Genomic DNA, 21,113 nt, shown 5'->3' on the forward strand with positions numbered 1-21,113 from the left:
CTGTATTGCCCACCATAAAGCTTCGGTACATGCAGTGCTTGTCTGCTCTGCGCACAACATCGCGCTTGTACATATGAGGGGCAAGTGAGGTAGCAGACTGTGCCTGTACTAAGCCTTGAATGAATTCCACCCTAGAGAAGGTGGTCGTGTGCCTTGCTGCGGCCTGTGAAGGCGCCTGAAATCTGTGTGCATAAAATTTTAAGCAAGAGCCGTCTGAACATGCAGTTACCGTCGCCAATGGCTCCGGCAGCAAAGAAACATATATGCGCCTTTCTGTCTGCGCTGCTTGTCATATTACAGCTGCAGAGTCTGACCTGGATTCTTGCTTATGTCAGCACTGTGAGGAAGCCCAGGGAGAGTTGGCCTTCCCGGACTTTGCTAAGCCTGGCTCCGCCCATTCAGAGGATGGGTCAGCCACAGCCTTAACCGGAAGAACCTTGGATCTGAGTAACTCTAGAGCTGGGTCATCCATGGGAGAGGGGAATTGAGCAGCACCTACCCCAGTACTTCCTGGCTAGGCATGGACCCGGCCGCCTTCTCTAGGGTGGAATTCATTCAAGGCATTTAAGCCTTAGTACAAGCACAGTCTGCTACCTCACTTGCCCCTGTTCAGAGGGAACCTCAGCCAGTAAGCCCTCCATCTCCCAGTGCTATCGGCAGACTTCGAGGCTTACCTCGACTCACCAAGGGTATCCCTGGCAGGGACCCAGACGGCATGGATGAAGAGGAGGATTCAGATTCCTTGGAAGTTGGGGAAATCTCTCCCTGCTTTAGAACCATATCAATACATGTTATGGTTTTTCTATAGAGATGAATGATGGCCCTGGTTTCCCAGTCCCTGAAGATGCTGTGAGTTCCTGGGGCAGACTCAAACAGAACCAAAGAAGAATCATTTCCCTACAGAAAGCCTCTTGCTACATTCCAGTACTGGCAGCCATCCAGGAGTTGATTGACCTGGAATGGGATGCCCCAGAAGTAAGTTTTAAAGGTGGACGAGCATTAGAAGCTCTATACCCACTGGATCCGGCAGCGAGAGAATGTTTGAGTTTCCCTAAAGTGGATGCGCTGGTCTGTGCTGTCTCTAAGTGGACAACTATCCCAGTGGAGGGAGGAGTAGCCTTAAAGGATGCGCTCAATAGGTGGATGGAGTCCATCCTTAAACATGCCTTTGATGCAATAGCAACAACCTTACAGATTGCTTCTTGTTTTGCTCTGGAGCTTGTTTGTGCCTGCTCCTTTCTCGGGAGGTGGATGACTCGGACAAATTCCAGACCTGTTATGGAACCCGCTGCCACCTTTTTAGCTGACATGGGCTCGGACCTAATCTGTACCTTGGCTAGAGGAGTAGCCTCAATGGCTATTGCAATGGCTGCGGAATTGGTCAGCAGACACAACCTCCAAGGCAAATCTCACAAAGTTGCCCTTTAAAAGATCACTCCTCTTCGGAAGCGAATTGGAAAAGCTGACCAGTAAATGGGGCAAATCTCCAGTACCCCAGCTACTAGAAGATAAGAGAAAGCAGATATGGTGCCCCTCGCCCATGAGGGATCGATCCAGGGTCTCCCAACGCTTCCGCCCTTACAGAAATTCGACATTTCAGAGGTCTTGTCCTTTTGGAGGTCTCAGTCCTTTCGGAGTCAGCAGCCCAAAAGAAGGTCAGGCTCGGGTTCAGGTTCGTCCCGAACACCCAATAAGGTTTTGCCGACCCATCCTCAGAGTGAGGAGATAGGGGGTAGACTGTCTCTCTTCTACCATCGGTGGGTCGAGATCACTTCGGACAAATGGGTACTGGAGGTCACACGAGAAGGATATGCGCTGGAATTTCACAGCACTCCTCGGGACATATTCATGATGTCTCCTTGCCATTCCCAGCATAAGAAGCAGGCAGTGCAGACTACTTTTTTAAGGCTCCTCAGGATGAGGGCTATAATCTCAGTACCTGCGTCCCAGGAAAATACAGGGCGTTATTCCATCTATTTCATTGTACCCAAGAAGGAAGGTTCCTTTCACCTCATCCTGGACCTCAAGAGCGTCATCCGACATCTACGAGTGATTCATTTCTGCATGGAAACCCTATGCTCCATGATAATGGCGGTACAATCAGGAGAGTTCATTATTCCTTTTCCAACCTCTTGGTCCAAAACCCTATCACTCCTTCATCTTTATCTAAAAACAATAAACACCTGGCTATCACATAATCGTTTAAAACCGAATACATCTAAAACAGAATTGATCTTTCTATCCACTGTTCCGGATTCCTCTCGGCGGCCCCCAGACAACTTTACGTATGAAAACCATACTATTCCGATGATAAACTGCGCCAGGAATTTAGGTGTACTAATTGATTCAAAGCTCTCAATGACCGATAACATCTCTGCAATTGTAAAAAAAAAAAAATCTTTTTTCAAATTATATTTACTTAAAAAACTAAAACCTCTACTATTTCCTTCTGATTTTCGTGCTGTGGTCCAAGCACTAATGCTATCAGGATTTGATTACTGTAATTCATTGTACTTAGGACTCCCTGCCTCAACAATACGTCCTCTTCAGCTTATTCAAAATTCAGCTGCTTGCATAATATGTAACATTCCCTGTAAAGAACACATCACTCCGGCTCTGTAATTCTTACACTGGCTTCCTTTATCTTACCGTATACAATATAAAGTACTTGTGATTATGCACAATCTAACACATAACCCATTGGCAGTCTGGCTTTGCTCAATGTTAAGGCTTTACCAACCATCCCATCAACTAAGATCCTTGGACAAATGTATTCTTGAAATTCCTACTATAAAGATGGCAAGATTAGAGTTAACTCGCAAATGTGCATTCTCAGTCGCTGGTCTGACTTTGTGGAATTCACTTCCAGAATACATCCGTCTTATATCAAATACCAAAGAATTCAAAAAAGTTCTCAAAACACATTTTTGCACCCTCGCTTACAGTATTACTTAACAAATCCATATATTTCATCAACTACCTACCATAATCCTTTCAGTGTATCTTATGTTCTTTGTTTATCTTTTTGTATTAATTTATTTGTTTTTATTGTTTTTTATTTTTATTGAAATTTTATTTATGTATGTAAACCGCTATTGTAAACTGCTTAGATCTACAACATGATTGTATAGGTGGAATATAAGAATTTTTAAATAAACCTCCCTGGACCTATCCGAGGCCTACCTACATATTCCAGTCCAGCAAGAACATTGTTTCCTGCACTTTGTGGTAATGGATCGCCATTATCAGTTCTGGGCTCTGCCCTGGACACAACCCCCAGAACATTTTCCAAGATTATGATGGTCATAGCGGCAGCGTTGAGAAAAGAGAAAATCCTGGTGCACCTGTACTTGGACGACTGGTTGATCCGGGCAAAGTCCGTGGAAGAGAGTCTCCGGGTGACCAACAGGGTGACCTCCTTGCTTCAGGAACTTGGCTGGGTCATAAACCTGGACAAAAGCAGTCTCAAACCCTCTCAGTTCTTGGAATATCTGGGAGTATGGTTCGACACCAAGCAGGGCAAAGTCTTCCTCCCAACCACACAGATAAGGAAGTTGATGTCCCAAGTGTGTCTGTTGATGAATACGATACACCCGACGGTGTGAAGCTATCTTCAAGTCCTCTGTTTGGTGGGAACCCTGGAAGTAGTGCCGTGGGCGAGGGCACACATGCGACCACTTCATTGGACAGGGGAGAGGATGATGTGGAGTTTTCCTCAGAATTTGTCTTGCTTATGCACAAGGCCCTTTTAACCAGGAAAAGCACTGGCTATAAAAGGGCATTTCTGTCAGCCATTTTGTCCTGCTGCGAAGAGGTTGAGGGGTTCCTTGGTCAGGGGACCTCCTTCGCCGGCTAGGCCTGGACCATCCTGAAGGGCCTGGTGGCTCAGAAGATTCAGACCTGGATGACCCCGGGGTTGGTCCGCGAGTGGATCAGGAGGAACTGACTCTATTCTGACTTACGTTCTGGCTCTTGAGAGGGCTCGCCTGATGAAGTGAGGATATTCGGTGGCAGTAATTGCTACCTTACTCCACATGCAGAAGTTCTCTACGTCTGTAGTGTATGTGTGGGTCTGGAGAGTATTTGAGGCCTGGTGTAAGAAACGTGGTGTTTCCCCTTGGATGGTCAAAATTCCAGTAATTCTGGAATTTTTGCAGGATGGCTTGAATAAAGGTTTAAACCTTTGAAGGTCCAGGTAGCAGCTCTCTTCTGTATCAGGGGCGAGGTGAATGAAACCCGCCTGTTGGCTCATCCGGACATGGCCCGTTTTCTGAAAGGGGTGTGAAGCACCTCCAGGCACCCCTACAGTGACTGGTTCCCTTGTGGAATCTTAATCTAGTATTGTAGTTTTTGGCCGGGCTCTCCTTCCAGCCACTGCACAGTCTTTCCTTGCATTTATTAACCCTGAAAATGGTGTTCCTGGTGGCTATACGCTCGGCACATCGCATCTCTGAACTACAGGCATTGTCGTGTTGGAAACCATTCCTCCAGATGACTCCAGGAGCGTTATAGCTTCGTAGTGTTCCATCCTCCTTGCCCAAGGTAGTCTCGGAATTTTATTTGAATCAGTCCATTTTGTTGCTATCCCTAGATAAGCACAAGGACATGGAAGAATACTGTTTCCTCTGCCATTTGAATGTCAGTAGGCTTTTGGTGTGGTATCTGGAAGTTTCAGAACCAGTCCAAAAGATGGACTGCCTGTTTGTCCTTCATGGTGGAAGGAAGCAGGGTGAACCAGCTTCACATACTATCATAACTCGCTGGATTAAGGTGGTGGTCAGAGGAGCCTATGAGAAGGCAGGAAAGCCATTACCCCTTCAGGTTAAAGCTCATTCCACTAGAGCTCAGGCAATCTCATGGGCAGAAGTTAGACTGCTGTCTCCCGTCGACATCTGCCGAGCGGTGATCCTTGCACACCTTCTCTAGGTTTTTTGAAGAGTGGACCAGAATTATCTTGGACCAATGGGTCCTAGAGGTAATAAGGGACGACTATGCTTTAGAATTTTTTTGCCTCATCATAGAAGCTTTCGTAGTGTCTCCTTGCAGAGTCCAAGGCAGCAAGCGGTGATTCAGGACACATTGTGTCGCTTTCAGTTGCTGGCATGATAGGACCGGTGGCAACCAGGGAGCGCGGTCGCAGGAAATACTCTATTTTCCTAGCATGTAGCAGTTGGACTCAGGACCAGTAGATATAGTGTGCTCCTGATAGCAGTTGGAGACGGATCAGATTTCAATCTGACGTCGACCCTAGTACATATACCCCTGCAGGAAGCCCTGCACTTCAGTATTTTCCGTCTCCATAGCAGTTTGGGACTCTATACACGCTTGCTCAGCGTTAGGGTATTCTAACCAAAGAAATCCAAAATAAGAAGAAATCTTACCTCTACAGACGAGCCCTGCTCTCCTGTGGTGATACCTACGGGTCACTCCCCCAGTTGAGAATTCCTGAGGTGATTTCTGCGATCCCTCAAAGGTAGGCCTCGGTCTGGCAGCTGGTTCCCGGCATGGACTTAGTCCCCGACATCAAGTGCGGCTGAGAGGCAGCGGGTGGAACTTCGAGCGCGGCAGTGAAGGTACTTTTCCCTCTCCCCTCACAGCCGGAGACCGCCCGGAACAAGACCGGGAAACGCCGAGACAAGGTAAGGTAGAAAACTTCCTAAAAGTCTCCGGTCTCCGACACTCGAAGAACGCACATATCGCCAGCCGGCTTCAGTGCCAACGGGTTGATTAGCTCTATCCGGGCTAGACCCCATTCCAATACAAGGGTCCTCCAAGGTTATAAAGTTCCTCCCTGTATGAGAGCTAGTAAGAGAGACCGCTAGCAATGAAGAGTTTCGCTGTGTAGATGTCTGTGAAAGTGTATTCTTTTCCTCCATGCCGAAATCTTAAAATGGCCGGGTAAGCCAGCTGGAATCGGATGTTCTTGTTATAGAGATCAGTGCATAGGGGGCTGAATTGTTTGCGTTTCTGCGCCAGTTGCACCGAAAAATCTTGAAACAGTCTGATCTCAGTCTCCTGGTATTTTAAACTATTCTTTGCTCTGTATGCTTGCATGACTTTGTTTTTGTGACCAATTTAGCAGTTTGGCGATAATAATGCGAGGTCTCTGGTCCCCCTTTTATTTATTTATTTAAGGGTTTTTTATATACCGAGGCACGTTTGCAAAACATCACCTCTGTTCACAATGTAACATAACCTAGCAACAAGCTTTACAATAATATAAATTTTTTTAACAAGGAGTCGGTTAACAGGGGCTGGAGGAGATAATACGTGGATTATATACATATGTACATTTTTCTTTCTGCGGCTTAACCTGTGTGCACGTTCGATTCGGAATGTCGGTCGGATGTCTGGCAAATCGAGGGCCTCAGGAAGCCATGTTTCTAGGAGCGATTCCAGATTATTTTCACCTACCGCTTCCGGGAAACTGGCGAAACGAATATTATTCCTTCTGGCCCTATTCTCTAAGTCGGTTATTTTCTCAGATTGAGCCACTACTACTTTTTCCAGCTCTATTACTTTTTGCTGTGTAGTCAGGTGATCATTCTCTAAGGTCGTTACTCGGCCTTCTACCGTTTCTTTGCGTGGATGAAGCTCCGCGAGAGATTCTTTCAGCTCCTTAAATTGTGAGGAGAGCTCATTAAATCTACAGTCCAGTGCTGCTACGACTGCGTCTGTAACGTTTGCGGTAAGCTCGTGCTGTAGAGCCGCGGCAGTCGGGGAGGCTGGTAGCAAGGGCCTCCCTGGGGTGTCTGCCGTTTTCGATCCCGCCCCTCCAATCTTTTCTTTTTCTTTTCGGCTTCCCTTCAGGGGCATAGTACTTACTCCTTTAAGCATGAATTGGTCAATAGACATTAAGCCACAGAGTTGTAAGAAGATTTTGAAGTTTGGTGGTCGGATGCCTTAGATTGCTGCTGATTTCAGGAGGGCGAGGCACGGAGCTGGAACGTCTGCTTGGCTTCACCGCATCACGTGACCCCTCCCTCCCCAGCACTCTTAAAAGTTTTTTCAAGATGACAGATGACGTCAACTACCTTCATGTCAGGCAGGCAAGTTACCAAACAATGAATACTCCCACCAGCCACCCAGCTTTCTACATTCCTAATGATTGACTCGCCAAAACCAAAGGAACCAGTTCAAAAATGAAAACCAAAGACCCAACTGTCCATGTTTCAGCATCAAATGCAAAAACTGTGGTGTTAACTTCTTCTTGCCATCTTCGTAAAAATATTTCAAATAAACATCCCAGGATGGTTGTTGGGTTTTGAATCCGGTTTTCACCACAAGGTGGCAGGAAACTCGCAGACTAGCGCTGAGGACACCATGGAAAGGAATTTGTGCATCCCAAAGGTAAACCTGGAGTGCAGATCAGCCTGCTCGAGCTGTTGGCCCAGCGATCTGTTTCTGGTGCTTTTCTCTCTCTCTCGCTCGCTAACATTTAATTCAGATTGAATCTGCATACAGAGTAACGTCAGTGGGGTTCTGTGCTGGGATGCAGGGATCAGCGTTTTCCCAGCACAGAGTCCCTCTGAAAGCTAATTTTAGGCTCCGTGAGATTCAGATCTGAACGACGAGGGCAAGTTTCAAAGCCCTTGACTTAGATAAACACTGATTTACTTACATAAATTGGCTGAGTGGAAACTGCCGTCCCTCGATATGCCTAAATCGTCCTCCCAGTGTTCCACGGCACACGGACTTTTGGACGCAGTTATAGGAGGTCATGCTCAGGAGCCTGGCTAAGTCATAGGGTGGGGGGACGGGAGGAAAATACACTTAAAGGTGAATTTTAAAACCAGCATGCATATATATGTGCGCGTGTATAAAATAGCCTGGGCGCGCGCAAATTCCGCTTCCACCGCGAAAGTGGGGGAATTTTAAAAGGGACACACGCCAATCACATTGCCAGCTTTCCCAGTTTGCCCAGTTAAGGAAACAGGTCTTCCAAACCCCCTTGGTTTAATAGCTTTCCTTCCCCCTCCCTTTGCCCCCAAACTTTAAAACCCGGCTTATTGGCCTAGTTTTGTTTTTTTTCCCATCACTTACACAACATCCATAGCAGAAGTAAAATTACGCAGCAGGGGACACTGGTGCGCACAAAAATGTAAGTACAAATTTCAGGTTAAAATCCCGTAACATCCACTCTCTGCCCCTTTTTCAGAAGTTCCCAGATGTGCACGTAGCGGCATTTGCGCCCGTATTCAGGCAGCTATTACAATCCGCTCGGCACACCAGCCCTACATAGACGCACAGCCCCTGATAGTTGCACGTGTCGGGCTTTTAAACGTCTCCTTTAAGAATGTAATGTGTTATCGTCCGTGGAAAATGTACCCGCAGAAAAAGCAGTTGCAAATGTACTTTGTGTCCGTGTCAAGTTTCAGTGAAAGTCTTTGCTATTTTTCACTTTGAAAATTGGTGCAAAGTCTGTGAGTGAAAAATCCTTAGTGACCACAGTCTGAAAACAGCCCCCATATGTTATAGAACCGTTGCTTTTGGTTAATTTTGTCACGTTTCTTAAATGGTTTTATGATTAGTCGTATTGGCTGTGTTTACATGTACGTGTAGTATAATCTGAGACACTGTATTAATTTATGAATAATTTCTCTCGTCTAGCGTCTTTAGTACTGCCACTCTGTCTGTACTTTGTGGTGGTGCCCATTAACCCCCTCCTGCCCCCACAGGGTTCAGCGGTCGGGGACCTCTTTCTGGACGATGGGCACAGCTTTAACTTTGAGAAGAAGAATCAGTTTCTTCACCGCAACTTCTCCTTCTTCGGTGGCGTGCTAACGTCCAGGTGTGTGCCAGCGGTAGTGCCACGCTCGAGTGTGTGTGCCCAGAAAGAAAAAGTGGAGGGGGTGTCTGAGGAGGACCTGGGCAGACGTGTTTAGCAGAAGGTGGTTCTCAGGTCGTAGGAGGAGCCCTATCAGAGATGGTTCAGAAAGGACCCAGGGGAAGGTGTCCAGGTGACGGGAGGGAGGGATCCATGTGGTGCAAAAGGTACTTGGAGAAGAAACCCAGATGGTTCAGAAGCCTCTGGAAGGCTGTGCGTACCTAAGATATTTTTTGTTTGTTTGTTTTCGTGCCTTCAGTTCTGTGGACCCCAGAGGCAGCTTTGAGACCCTGGCATGGATCGAGAGAGTGGTGATTCTGGGAGCAGGGAAACCGACCTCTGTCTCTCTTAAGGCTGGTGAGTACCTGCTTGTCTGCCTCTCCCTTGCGTCTTCTGAGCCAGAGTGAGCACTCTCACATCGACCCGTGTGTGGGGACAAGGTAGGAGGTGCGACGTTTCAGGACAGCACACAGCATGATAACTACCGACGCCACAACTTTAGCCCACTCTGCAGTGCCTCAGACTCAGCCCAGCAAGAGACTGACACTCTTGGCCTATTTATATTTTTAGTTGTTTAAAAATTCTTCCCTGAACGTACCCGGATCAGTCCAGACTCCTGGGTTTTGCCTCCCCTCCAGCAGATGGAGACAGAGACGTTTTGACAGACTCTGCCGTATATACCAGGGTGCCACCTACAGTCCATCAGTATTTCTCTGTCTCCAGCAGATGGTGGAGGTGCAAAACCTACCGTCTGGGCTAGTGACTTAGTGCAGGAATAAGGCAGATAGCATTTAAAAAAAAAAAAAAAGAAGAGGGCTAGAAGTTGATCATAATCTATTCATAGCAAAGGGCCAGTGCAGAGATAGTCTTCAGCCTCCCAGGGGGTTGCTAGGTGCTGAGGGGACCATCCTCCCTGGTCGAGAGCCCTAATGCCATACAAGTGCAGCACTGGAGGTGACACCGGGGAGCCCGGCTCACTCTCCCCAGTAGGACCAGGACCCGGAGGCTATTGGGCAAGTTAATTAAAAAAAACAAAAAATAAACAAATTTTCCTTCTTCTCCCTTTCCTTGTGGGGGCGTTCGTTCTCTCGCTGTGGTTGTTCGTTTTTTTGTCTAATTTTTTTTCTCAGAGAAACTTGTTTTGTGCCGGCAGACCGCATGTAGAGCGTGCGGTACTGCGCGACGGACTTTGTTCTAATTGCGTCTCAGGGGGAGAGGGAGCCTCCACGACCCCCGGGAGGGTCATTTTAAGGGTCCAATCTCTCTCCAGAGCCTTTGGGGACTTGCAGTCTCCTTCTTTCGGCCCGTTCCCACTGAGCGCGGGAACGGGCGCCATTTTGGATTCGCTCGACTCAGCGGGATCGCCAGTGCTAACAGCGGTGGGGGAGGTGAATCTCCCACCATGTTTGTCCCCTCAAATGACAGTCCCTGAGGGGGACAAGTCAAGAGGGCTTGGCTCAAATGGTGCAGTGGATGTCCCTGAGGAGGATACGGATGATTCCTCTTCTGCTTCTTCTTTTTCATCTGATTTTGTGCTGTTATTGCACAGAGCCTTTAAGGCCTGGAAAGCATGGAAAAAGAGGGTGCTGGACAGATCCTTCTCATTGGACCCCCCGGCCAGGCATAGGAAGAGAGCCAAGCCCGTGGAGGTTGTGGGGGCACCTTAAGGTAAATCGGCATTAAGGTTGGTGACACCTCAGCCTGATTCTGATCCCTCTTCAGATTCTATCGACCAGGAAGATTTATACTCAAGGTCCCAGCCCCCAAGGGGGGGGGGATATAACCCAGCCACAGGGAGCTCCGCATGGGTCCCATTTGGTGGAAGGAGACGACCCAAAGGTGGTCCGGCTCTTTCAGAAGGAAGAACTGGAGCCTCTCATTCCCGCTATTCTAGGGGAATTGGTTATTGAGGCTCCCCAGGAGGAATCCCGGCTGGGATGTATGGACTCATTGTTGTTAGGTCTACGTGGGCCACCTTCCGCATTCCCATTTCATTTTTCGGCCACGGATTTGCTTTTCCGGGAATGGGACACCCCAGACTTGGGACTGAAAGTTTCAAAGGCAAGATAAGCTATATCCTCTGCCAGAGGAGGCACTGGATCTTCTTCGTGTACCCAAGGTGGATGCGGCAGTCTCAGCTGTTAGCAAAAAGACCACCATCCCGGTCATAAGTTCGACTGCCCTCAAGGACTTACAGGATCAAAAACTGGAGCTTCAGCTCAAGAAGGTTTTTGAGGTCTTAGCGCTGGGGGTCCGAGCGGCTATGTGTAGCAATTTCGCTTTGAGAGCGGACCTCCGCTGGGTCCAACAACTGCAGTCCAACTGCAGGCTTGGATGACTTGAGGCTGTCATTGCTTATAGTGCAGATGTTCTTTATGATCTTCTACGCACATCTGCCAGATCCATGGTGTCCGCCGTCTCGGCACATCGTCTTTTGTGGTTAAGAAACTGGTCGGCGGATGTTTCCTCCAAATCCCAATTGGGGTCCCTGTCTTTTAAAGGCAAGCTGCTGTTTGGCAAGGAACTGGAGGACATGATTCAGTCTTTGGTAGAGAATAAGGTTCATCGGTTGCCGGAGGATAGACCGAAGTCGAGGTGTTCTTTTTCCTCTAGATCTCAATTTCGTGGGGTTCGAAGGGCTCGGGCGCCCTGAACAACTACTTCCTCGTTTCAGCAAAATTCTAACAGACCACAGTCGTGGTCTCAGGCCTTTCGTGGGCGACGCTTTGGCAGACCTGGTAACACCCAGTCCACACAGGGTGGTAAGCCTTCACAATGATGGGTGGCCGGTCCATTCCTCTTGTTTTGGTGGTAGGGAGCAGACTGTCTCTAGTTTACGAGGAATGGACCAAACTTACATTGGACCAGTGTGTTCTTTCTGCGATAAGACACGGCTATGCTTTAGATTTTCCACATCGACCCTGTTCCTGGTCTCGCCCTGCGGTTATGCAACAAAGTGTCAGGTGGTAAAGGAGACGTTGCAGCGCCTTCTCGACCTCAGCGCAATTATGCCTGTTCCTCCGTCAGAACAATGAAGGGGCTGTTACTCCATTTACTTTGTGGTACCAAAAAAAGAGAACCTATCTGCCCATTCTCTATTTAAAGCGGGTCGACAGGTGTCTGCCGATTGCCCGCTTCCACATGGAGACGTTACAGTCCATCATTGCTTCAGTTCGACAGGGAGAATTTCTAGCATCCCTGGATCTGACGGAGGCGTATTTGCACATCTGGATCCAAGTCGATCACCAGAAGTTTCTGAGGTTCTCCATCCTGGGAAGACATTACCAGTTTCAAGCTCTGCCATTCGGTCATGCTACCGAACCCCTGGTGGCAGCTCAACTACGCAGAGAAGGATTATTGGTTCACCTGTATTTGGACGATTGGCTGATTCGCGTGAAATCGGAAGCGCTTTGCCAAGCAGCGATACACAGGGTTCTTCACTTATTGCGGACGCTCGGATGGGTTGTCAACCTGGTCAAGAGTCGTCTGATTCCTTCCCAGACATTGGAATTTCTGGGAGCTCTGTTCTATACACAAGGGAGGGTGTTCCTGATCTCCGAACGCATTGTCAAGTTGCAAGTTCACGTACGAGCCTTGTTGTCCAAGCATCCTCCAAAAGTCTGGGATTACTTACAGGTGCTGGATTCCATGACTTCGACACTGGAGCTGGTCCCCTGGACCTTTGCTCACATGCGGCCTTTGCAATCAGCATTGCTTTCCTGATGGAATCTGGTTTCCAAGCAATTTAATCTACCCCTGCCTCTGACGGAGACCGTACGATCCAGTCTGGATTGGTGGCTGTGTTTGGACAACCTGCGCCGTGGAGTCCCTTTGGTGGTGCCGGAATGGACAGTGGTCACTACGGATGCCAGTCTTTCTGGTTGGGGAGCAGTTTGTCTGAGGAAGTCCGTGCAGGGGCAGTGGTCCCAAGAGGAGTCCCGATGGTCTGTCAATCGGCTGGAGACCAGGGCGGTGTGGCTGGCATTACAGGTGGCTTACATCAGTCGTCAAGGAGGAACCAAAAGCCAACCAGTGGCGTTGGAAGCTCGCCAGTTAATCGGCTGGGTAGAGCAGAACCTGGCCAGCATAGCAGCATCTCATATTGCCGGAGTCGACAACATTCACACGGATTTTCTCACTCAACATCATCTCGATCCCGGGGAGTGGGAGTTGACCGACAAAGCCTTTCGACTCATCTGCGACACGTGGGGGCACACCTTGCATGGATCTGATGGCAATGTTCAAGAATTCCAAAACCCCATGCTGCTTTGCTCGCCGCAGAGACACAGGAGCAGAGGGAGTAGATGATCTGGTTCTTCCCTGGCTGATGAATGTCTGTTGTACGCATTCTTGCCTTGGCCTCTAATCGGCAAGGTACTCCAGAGAATAGAAGTACACCGGGCAGAAGTGATCCTAATGGCTCCCGAGTGGCCGCATCATCCATGGTTTGCAGATCTGGTCAATCTAGCGGTGGAGGGTCCACTACGGTTTCTGGATCTTCCGGATCTGATGCATCAAGGGCCCATCTGTTTCGAATCAGGCCGATCGTTTCTGGCTAGCAGCATGGCTTTTGAAAGGCAGCATCTGAAAGGCAAAGAGTATTCAGACACTGTAGTGGCTACACTTTTGAGGTCGCGTACCTACCCAGGCGCCCGTGCCAGATATTCTGCGCTTCCTTCAAGCTGGTTTGGCTAAGGGATTATCGAGTAGTTCCTTAAAGGTGCAGGTTGCAGCTCTTTGTTGTTTATGCGGTACTATACAGGGGGTTGCGTTGTCTGTGCATCCAGATGTCTCTCGTTTCCTTAGGGGAGCGAAGCATTTACGCCCGCCGGTGAAACATCCTTGCCCATCCTGGAACTTAAACTTAGTTCTTAAGGCTTTGTGTGCGGCGCCTTTTGAACCTTTGAAGAGAGCAACGTTGAAAGACCTTTTGTTGAAAGTGATGTTCCTAGTAGCGATTTCCTCTGCTTATAGGTTGTCCGAGATTCAGGCTTTATCATGCAGGGAGCCCTTCTTGAGGATTTCAGATTCTGGAGTATCCTTGCGAATGGTTCCTTCCTTGCTCCCAAAGGTGGTTTCCTCTTTTCATTTAAATCAATCAGTGGAGCTTCCATCTTTTTCAGATCTGGACCGGTCGGATCCCCTTTCTAAGGACTTAAGGAAATTGGATGTTCGCAGGGCTTTGATGCGTTATCAACAGTTTTCGGGTCTCGGATCATCTCTTTGTGCTCTGGAGTGGTCCCAAAAGGAGTAATATGTCATCTAAGACTACGATCGCCCGATGGCTGAAAGAGGCTATAAATTCCGCATATTTGCTACATGGCAAGCCCTTACAAGTGGGTCTTCGGGCACATTCTACTCGTTCTCAGGCGTCGTCGTCATGGGCGGAATGCCAACAGATTTCACTGCAGGAGATTTGCAGAGCGGCTACATGGAAATCATTACATACTTTTACCAGGCATTACCGGCTGAATGTCTAGGCCCCGGGTGCAGGAGGATTTGGAGAAGGTGTGCTTAGAGCGGGCCTCTCCGGATCCCATCCCGGGTAAGAAATGCTCTGGTACATCCCAGGAGTCTGGACTGATCCGGGTACGTACAGGGAAAGGAAAAATTGTTCTTATCTGATAATTTTCGTTCCTGTAGTACCACGGATCAGTCCAGAGTCCCGCCCGCTTGGTGCATACAGGTAATGGAGAGTCCGCTCCTTCAGCACTTGCTTATCTTTAGTCTGCAGATCAGTTTTGTTTTTCCGTATCCTGCACTTTGGTTCTGTAACCAATTGGGGTTAGTGATCCGGTTCAAATTTTAGGTTAGTGTATATAGTTGTTTTGGTTTTGAACCATTCTGCTTTGTGACTGAGTAATACTGACGGGACTGTAAGTGGCACCCTGGTATATATGGCAGAGTCTGTCAAAACATCTCTGTCCCAAAAAACAAATCGGAAGCCGATCCAGTTGGCTGTGATACAGTAAAGACAATGAGAATCGGACGATCAGAAGAAGCCCTTTATTTCAATGCCCGACTCTGGCCGAGTTTCGCTCATAGAGCTGCCTCAGGGGCAACTAAAATTAAACAAATAAATATAAAATCTTAAAACAACACAATTAAATAATTCAAAACAATAAGGACATAAAATACATGTATAGATGTACGTACTTAAATCATAAAATAAAATACATGTATAGGTGTTCAGATAAAAATTAAAATAACACAATTAAATAATTAAAAATAAAATACATGTATTAATGTGTGAATACAAACAAAAAGTGCTTGATACATGTATAGCTATATAAACTCATGGAATCCAAACAAATTAAAATTGCATTTGGACATCAACATGGTGCAGACAGAAAACAAAGAATGAATGATTCAATAGAACTGGAGGATATAGTGGAGTCAATGTAATCATAGTTAGTGCTTACTTCAATTAGCAGGACTTAAAATATGCCTGCAGGGCTGCTGTCACACTGTCACAATATCATTAGTGTCTAAATAGAAACAACAACATATAGATTTTAAACAAACCATTCATCTGTTATATAATTCTAGCAATGTTTAAAAATAAGTAAAATAATAAATGAAGTTCTTACTATTAATTTAAAAAAAAATATATTCAAAACTATTGAGAATTGCACAGCCAGTAGTCTATAGCACATTAACCATAAGTTATCATCATAATATTAATTGTATAAAAATATATGACTAGGACAAACCTTTTGCCAATTTACTTTTAAAAAAATATAAAAAGGTCATTCCAAATTGAAGGACAGTTTGTGCTGTCGCTTCTCAATAAAACAAAGCCATAGTATCTGTATCAAACGTAGGAATCACAGCCAAATACTTAACTGATTGCGCTTCAGAGAGATCACGTACCTGCAAAACACTCTGACATTCCTTCTGCTAGTGTCAAACAGAGACGCCGTCAAGCCCAGTACTTATAGTGATTCTCGCGATATTTGCAAGGAATTCGCGCCAAAAAGAATTTCTTTCAGCTGTCAGCTGATATACTCTGGCAGTTCTCTCCGAGTGTTATCAAAGCAATGCTGATATACTCTCTCTCTTAATGTTATCAAAGCAATTGACTCACCTCAATCAGAGAAGCAAACACTACTAAAACCACAACCTTTGTTTGCATATACCTCATTTAGCACAACTTCCTTAGAACTTCTCATTCATGCTATTGTCCGTGATTGCTACATAGACTTAAATCGCTACATTTGTAGCCTGCCATACAAAGGATATTCATTCTGCTAACCAAAAAGGAGAGTTTTAAATGTAGAAGCAGGAAACTTCTTACAGTGCACTCTAGTACTATGGGAAACCTTATTAGGCGTGATGTGCATTCAACAATTTTAATTTACTACTACCACTTCTCACAGTGTACTCTAGTACTCTGGGAAACCTTATTAAGAGTGGTGTACATTCAGTAATTTTAATTTGCCACTACTACAATTATCCAAATATGCATGGTGAAATACTTTTTTTGATTGATATATGTCAAACTATATCATGTATTAAAATTAAGTATACTGTTAAAAAGGTTAATTAATGATTAGATTGTGACAGCTTAAAATAATAAAAGCAACTGTAAAAGATAATTATAAAAAATAAATTGTGACAGCTTAAAAAATCACAAAGATAACAAAAACTATAAAATCATTGGACTCCAATTGTTATTAACTAATACAGATAATTTTCATAGATAAACTCCTAAATCAGATTCACTATTGAGACCATTCGGTGATAAAGTATTAAATTCATAAATAAACCTCTGTTCATTTCTAAGAAGTAAATTATTAAAATCGCCGCCTCTCCAGTTCACATTTGGCTTTTGGATTACGCAGAACCTAAAGTCTGAGAATTTATGACCAGTCTCAATACAGTGCGCAACTAAAGGTTTCCCTTCATTTAATCTGTTTATTGCACTTTTGTGCTCAATTACCCTTTTATTAAATTGCCTCACTGTTTTACCAATATACCACTTTTTACATGGGCAAATAGCAACATAGATGACTCCCGAGCTTTTGCAATTTGTTGAATCATAAAGTTTAAAGACTCTATCTGTATTGCCTATCTCTAAACTCTGTGTTCTGAGGTTCACGTAACAAACACAACAATTACCACATGGGCGATGTCCTACTGTTTCTTTCATCTTGGGTAAAGCGACAGGTAACGCTGATGGTGCTAGCAATTCCTTAAGATTCTTTTCTCGTTTGTTGGCAACCATTATTTGTTTATCACAGAATGCTGGAAGAGCTTGTAATATGTGCCAGTGTTTCTTGATGACTTGTATGATATTGTGCGAAAGACCTGTGAATGTCAGTGGGCAGATTATTCTATCCTTTTTTTCACTTTTCTTCCTTTTTTGTAATAGAGTGTCACGTTGTTGTTTGTCTGCCTTCTTAAAGCACTCATCTATACAATTCTCTGGATAACCTTTCTCTAAAAACCGTGTTTTCATTTCTCCAGATCTCATTTGAAATGTTGCAGTATCAGTGCATAGTCTCTTTAAGCGTAAAAACTGACGATTTTAGGTTTACGATTTTAAAACAGATATCTATCGTAAACCTACGGACAAGAATAAGTTTTTATCCTATGATAGTTGTCCTAATAAATCACTGATACGGAATTTGCCTTATAGTCAGTTTTTACGCTTAAAGAGACTATGCACTGATACTGCAACATTTCAAATGAGATCTGGAGAAATGAAAACACGGTTTTTAGAGAAAGGTTATCCAGAGAATTGTATAGATGAGTGCTTTAAGAAGGCAGACAAACAACAACGTGACACTCTATTACAAAAAAGGAAGAAAAGTGAAAAAAAGGATAGAATAATCTGCCCACTGACATTCACAGGTCTTTCGCACAATATCATACAAGTCATCAAGAAACACTGGCACATATTACAAGCTCTTCCAGCATTCTGTGATAAACAAATAATGGTTGCCAACAAACGAGAAAAGAATCTTAAGGAATTGCTAGCACCATCAGCGTTACCTGTCGCTTTACCCAAGATGAAAGAAACAGTAGGACATCGCCCATGTGGTAATTGTTGTGTTTGTTACGTGAACCTCAGAACACAGAGTTTAGAGATAGGCAATACAGATAGAGTCTTTAAACTTTATGATTCAACAAATTGCAAAAGCTCGGGAGTCATCTATGTTGCTATTTGCCCATGTAAAAAGTGGTATATTGGTAAAACAGTGAGGCAATTTAATAAAAGGGTAATTGAGCACAAAAGTGCAATAAACAGATTAAATGAAGGGAAACCTTTAGTTGCGCACTGTATTGAGACTGGTCATAAATTCTCAGACTTTAGGTTCTGCGTAATCCAAAAGCCAAATGTGAACTGGAGAGGCGGCGATTTTAATAATTTACTTCTTAGAAATGAACAGAGGTTTATTTATGAATTTAATACTTTATCACCGAATGGTCTCAATAGTGAATCTGATTTAGGAGTTTATCTATGAAAATTATCTGTATTAGTTAATAACAATTGGAGTCCAATGATTTTATAGTTTTTGTTATCTTTGTGATTTTTTAAGCTGTCACAATTTATTTTTTATAATTATCTTTTACAGTTGCTTTTATTATTTTAAGCTGTCACAATCTAATCATTAATTAACCTTTTTAACAGTATACTTAATTTTAATACATGATATAGTTTGACATATATCAATCAAAAAAAGTATTTCACCATGCATATTTGGATAATTGTAGTAGTGGCAAATTAAAATTACTGAATGTACACCACTCTTAATAAGGTTTCCCAGAGTACTAGAGTACACTGTGAGAAGTGGTAGTAGTAAATTAAAATTGTTGAATGCACATCACGCCTAATAAGGTTTCCCATAGTACTAGAGTGCACTGTAAGAAGTTTCCTGCTTCTACATTTAAAACTCTCCTTTTTGGTTAGCAGAATGAATATCCTTTGTATGGCAGGCTACAAATGTAGCGATTTAAGTCTATGTAGCAATCACGGACAATAGCATGAATGAGAAGTTCTAAGGAAGTTGTGCTAAATGAGGTATATGCAAACAAAGGTTGTGGTTTTAGTAGTGTTTGCTTCTCTGATTGAGGTGAGTCAATTGCTTTGATAACATTAAGAGAGAGAGTATATCAGCATTGCTTTGATAACACTCGGAGAGAACTGCCAGAGTATATCAGCTGACAGCTGAAAGAAATTCTTTTTGGCGCGAATTCCTTGCAAATATCGCGAGAATCACTATAAGTACTGGGCTTGACGGCGTCTCTGTTTGACACTAGCAGAAGGAATGTCAGAGTGTTTTGCAGGTACGTGATCTCTCTGAAGCGCAATCAGTTAAGTATTTGGCTGTGATTCCTACGTTTGATGCAGATACTATGGCTTTGTTTTATTGAGAAGCGACAGCACAAACTGTCCTTCAATTTGGAATGACCTTTTTATATTTTTTTAAAAGTAAATTGGCAAAAGGTTTGTCCTAGTCATATATTTTTATACAATTAATATTATGATGATAACTTATGGTTAATGTGCTATAGACTACTGGCTGTGCAATTCTCAATAGTTTTGAATATTTTTTTTTTTAAATTAATAGTAAGAACTTCATTTATTATTTTACTTATTTTTAAACATTGCTAGAATTATATAACAGATGAATGGTTTGTTTAAAATCTATATGTTGTTGTTTCTATTTAGACACTAATGATATTGTGACAGTGTGACAGCAGCCCTGCAGGCATATTTTAAGTCCTGCTAATTGAAGTAAGCACTAACTATGATTACATTGACTCCACTATATCCTCCAGTTCTATTGGATCATTCATTCTTTGTTTTCTGTCTGCACCATGTTGATGTCCAAATGCAATTTTAATTTGTTTGGATTCCATGAGTTTATATAGCTATACATGTATCAAGCACTTTTTGTTTGTATTCACACATTAATACATGTATTTTATTTTTAATTATTTAATTGTGTTATTTTAATTTTTATCTGAACACCTATACATGTATTTTATTTTATGATTTAAGTACGTACATCTATACATGTATTTTATGTCCTTATTGTTTTGAATTATTTAATTGTGTTGTTTTAAGGTTTTATATTTATTTGTTTAATTTTAGTTGCCCCTGAGGCAGCTCTATGAGCGAAACTCGGCCAGAGTCGGGCATTGAAATAAAGGGCTTCTTCTGATCGTCCGATTCTCATTGTCTTTACTGTAAAACATCTCTGTCTCCATCTGCTGGAGAGGAGGCAAAACCCAGGAGTCTGGACTGGTCCGTGGTACTACAGGAATGAAAATTATCAGGTAAGAACCAATTTTCCTTTCTATTATGTATTTATTTATTTTATTTGGTTTTATATACCGCTGTTCGATCTGGCATATCACAACGGTTTACAGTATAACATTAGGTCGAATAAGAGTTAGGCATCTTATTTTACATTGTAACATTGTAACTTTCTATTACACTTAATTCAAAACAAATCTTTTTAAGCGGATTACAACAGAACTATATAAAACAGCAAAATAAAAACAGACAAGACAGTTTAAAGAAAATCCTGTGAAGGACCAGAAATTAGGGTTCCTATCATACAGGCCTAAAGAAACAGGAAGAAATATTTATTTATTTATTTTGGATTTTTATATACTGACATTCATGTGGTAGATTACATATCGTATCTGTTTACAGTGAAACACAGGTTGCAAAGAGCATTACAAAGAACAGGGTAATAAAGAACTGGGAGCAAAGTAATAGAAAGTTAAGGAACATAATTGGAAACTGTTAAATAGATACCATGTAAGGGGTGGGGAAACTCAACCAAAAACAAAACCAAAGATACATTGAACATAAGGTACAAAATCCAATCCAATCAATCAGTTGCAATGAGAACATTTCATTTAACATTTATTTAAAAAAAACAACCTCAAAGGTTTGCGCAAAATAAATAGCCTTCCCTTTCTGTCTAAAACATAGTAACATAGCAATGATGGCAGATAAAGACAAAATAGTCCATCCAGTCTACCCAAGTGGCTTATGGTAGTATCTGCCGCCCCATGTAGGTTACTCCCCATACCTCCTGTTATAAAGGTAGTAACTGCCATGCCGTACAGATTACCACCATATGTTCTGTTAAAGGCAGTAATTAGGGCGCCATGCAGCTTTTACACCATGCGTTCTGTTAAGGGTAGTAACTGCCGTTCTGTGCAGGTTACCCCATGCGTTCTGTTAAGGGTAGTAACTGCCGTTCTGTGCAGGTTACCCCATGCGTTCTGTTAAGGGTAGTAACTGCCGTTCTGTGCAGGT

The 21,113-nt window shown here is 43.9% G+C and overlaps 1 protein-coding gene across 2 annotated transcripts in view; it reads left to right on the top strand.

Annotated features, from left to right (window-relative positions):
- Positions 1–21,113, top strand: part of GANAB (glucosidase II alpha subunit) — a 127,095-nt gene that overhangs the window by 101,175 nt on the left and 4,807 nt on the right. For both annotated transcript variants that reach the window (XM_029614863.1, XM_029614864.1), the window contains 2 exons: positions 8,679–8,791; positions 9,087–9,184. In XM_029614863.1, the coding sequence (XP_029470723.1) occupies positions 8,679–8,791; positions 9,087–9,184 (211 nt within the window). The remainder of the gene's footprint in view (positions 1–8,678; positions 8,792–9,086; positions 9,185–21,113) is intronic.

This window comes from Rhinatrema bivittatum, chromosome 8 (assembly GCF_901001135.1).
Source record: "Rhinatrema bivittatum chromosome 8, aRhiBiv1.1, whole genome shotgun sequence".
In the NCBI taxonomy this organism is placed as follows: Eukaryota; Metazoa; Chordata; class Amphibia; order Gymnophiona; family Rhinatrematidae; genus Rhinatrema; species Rhinatrema bivittatum.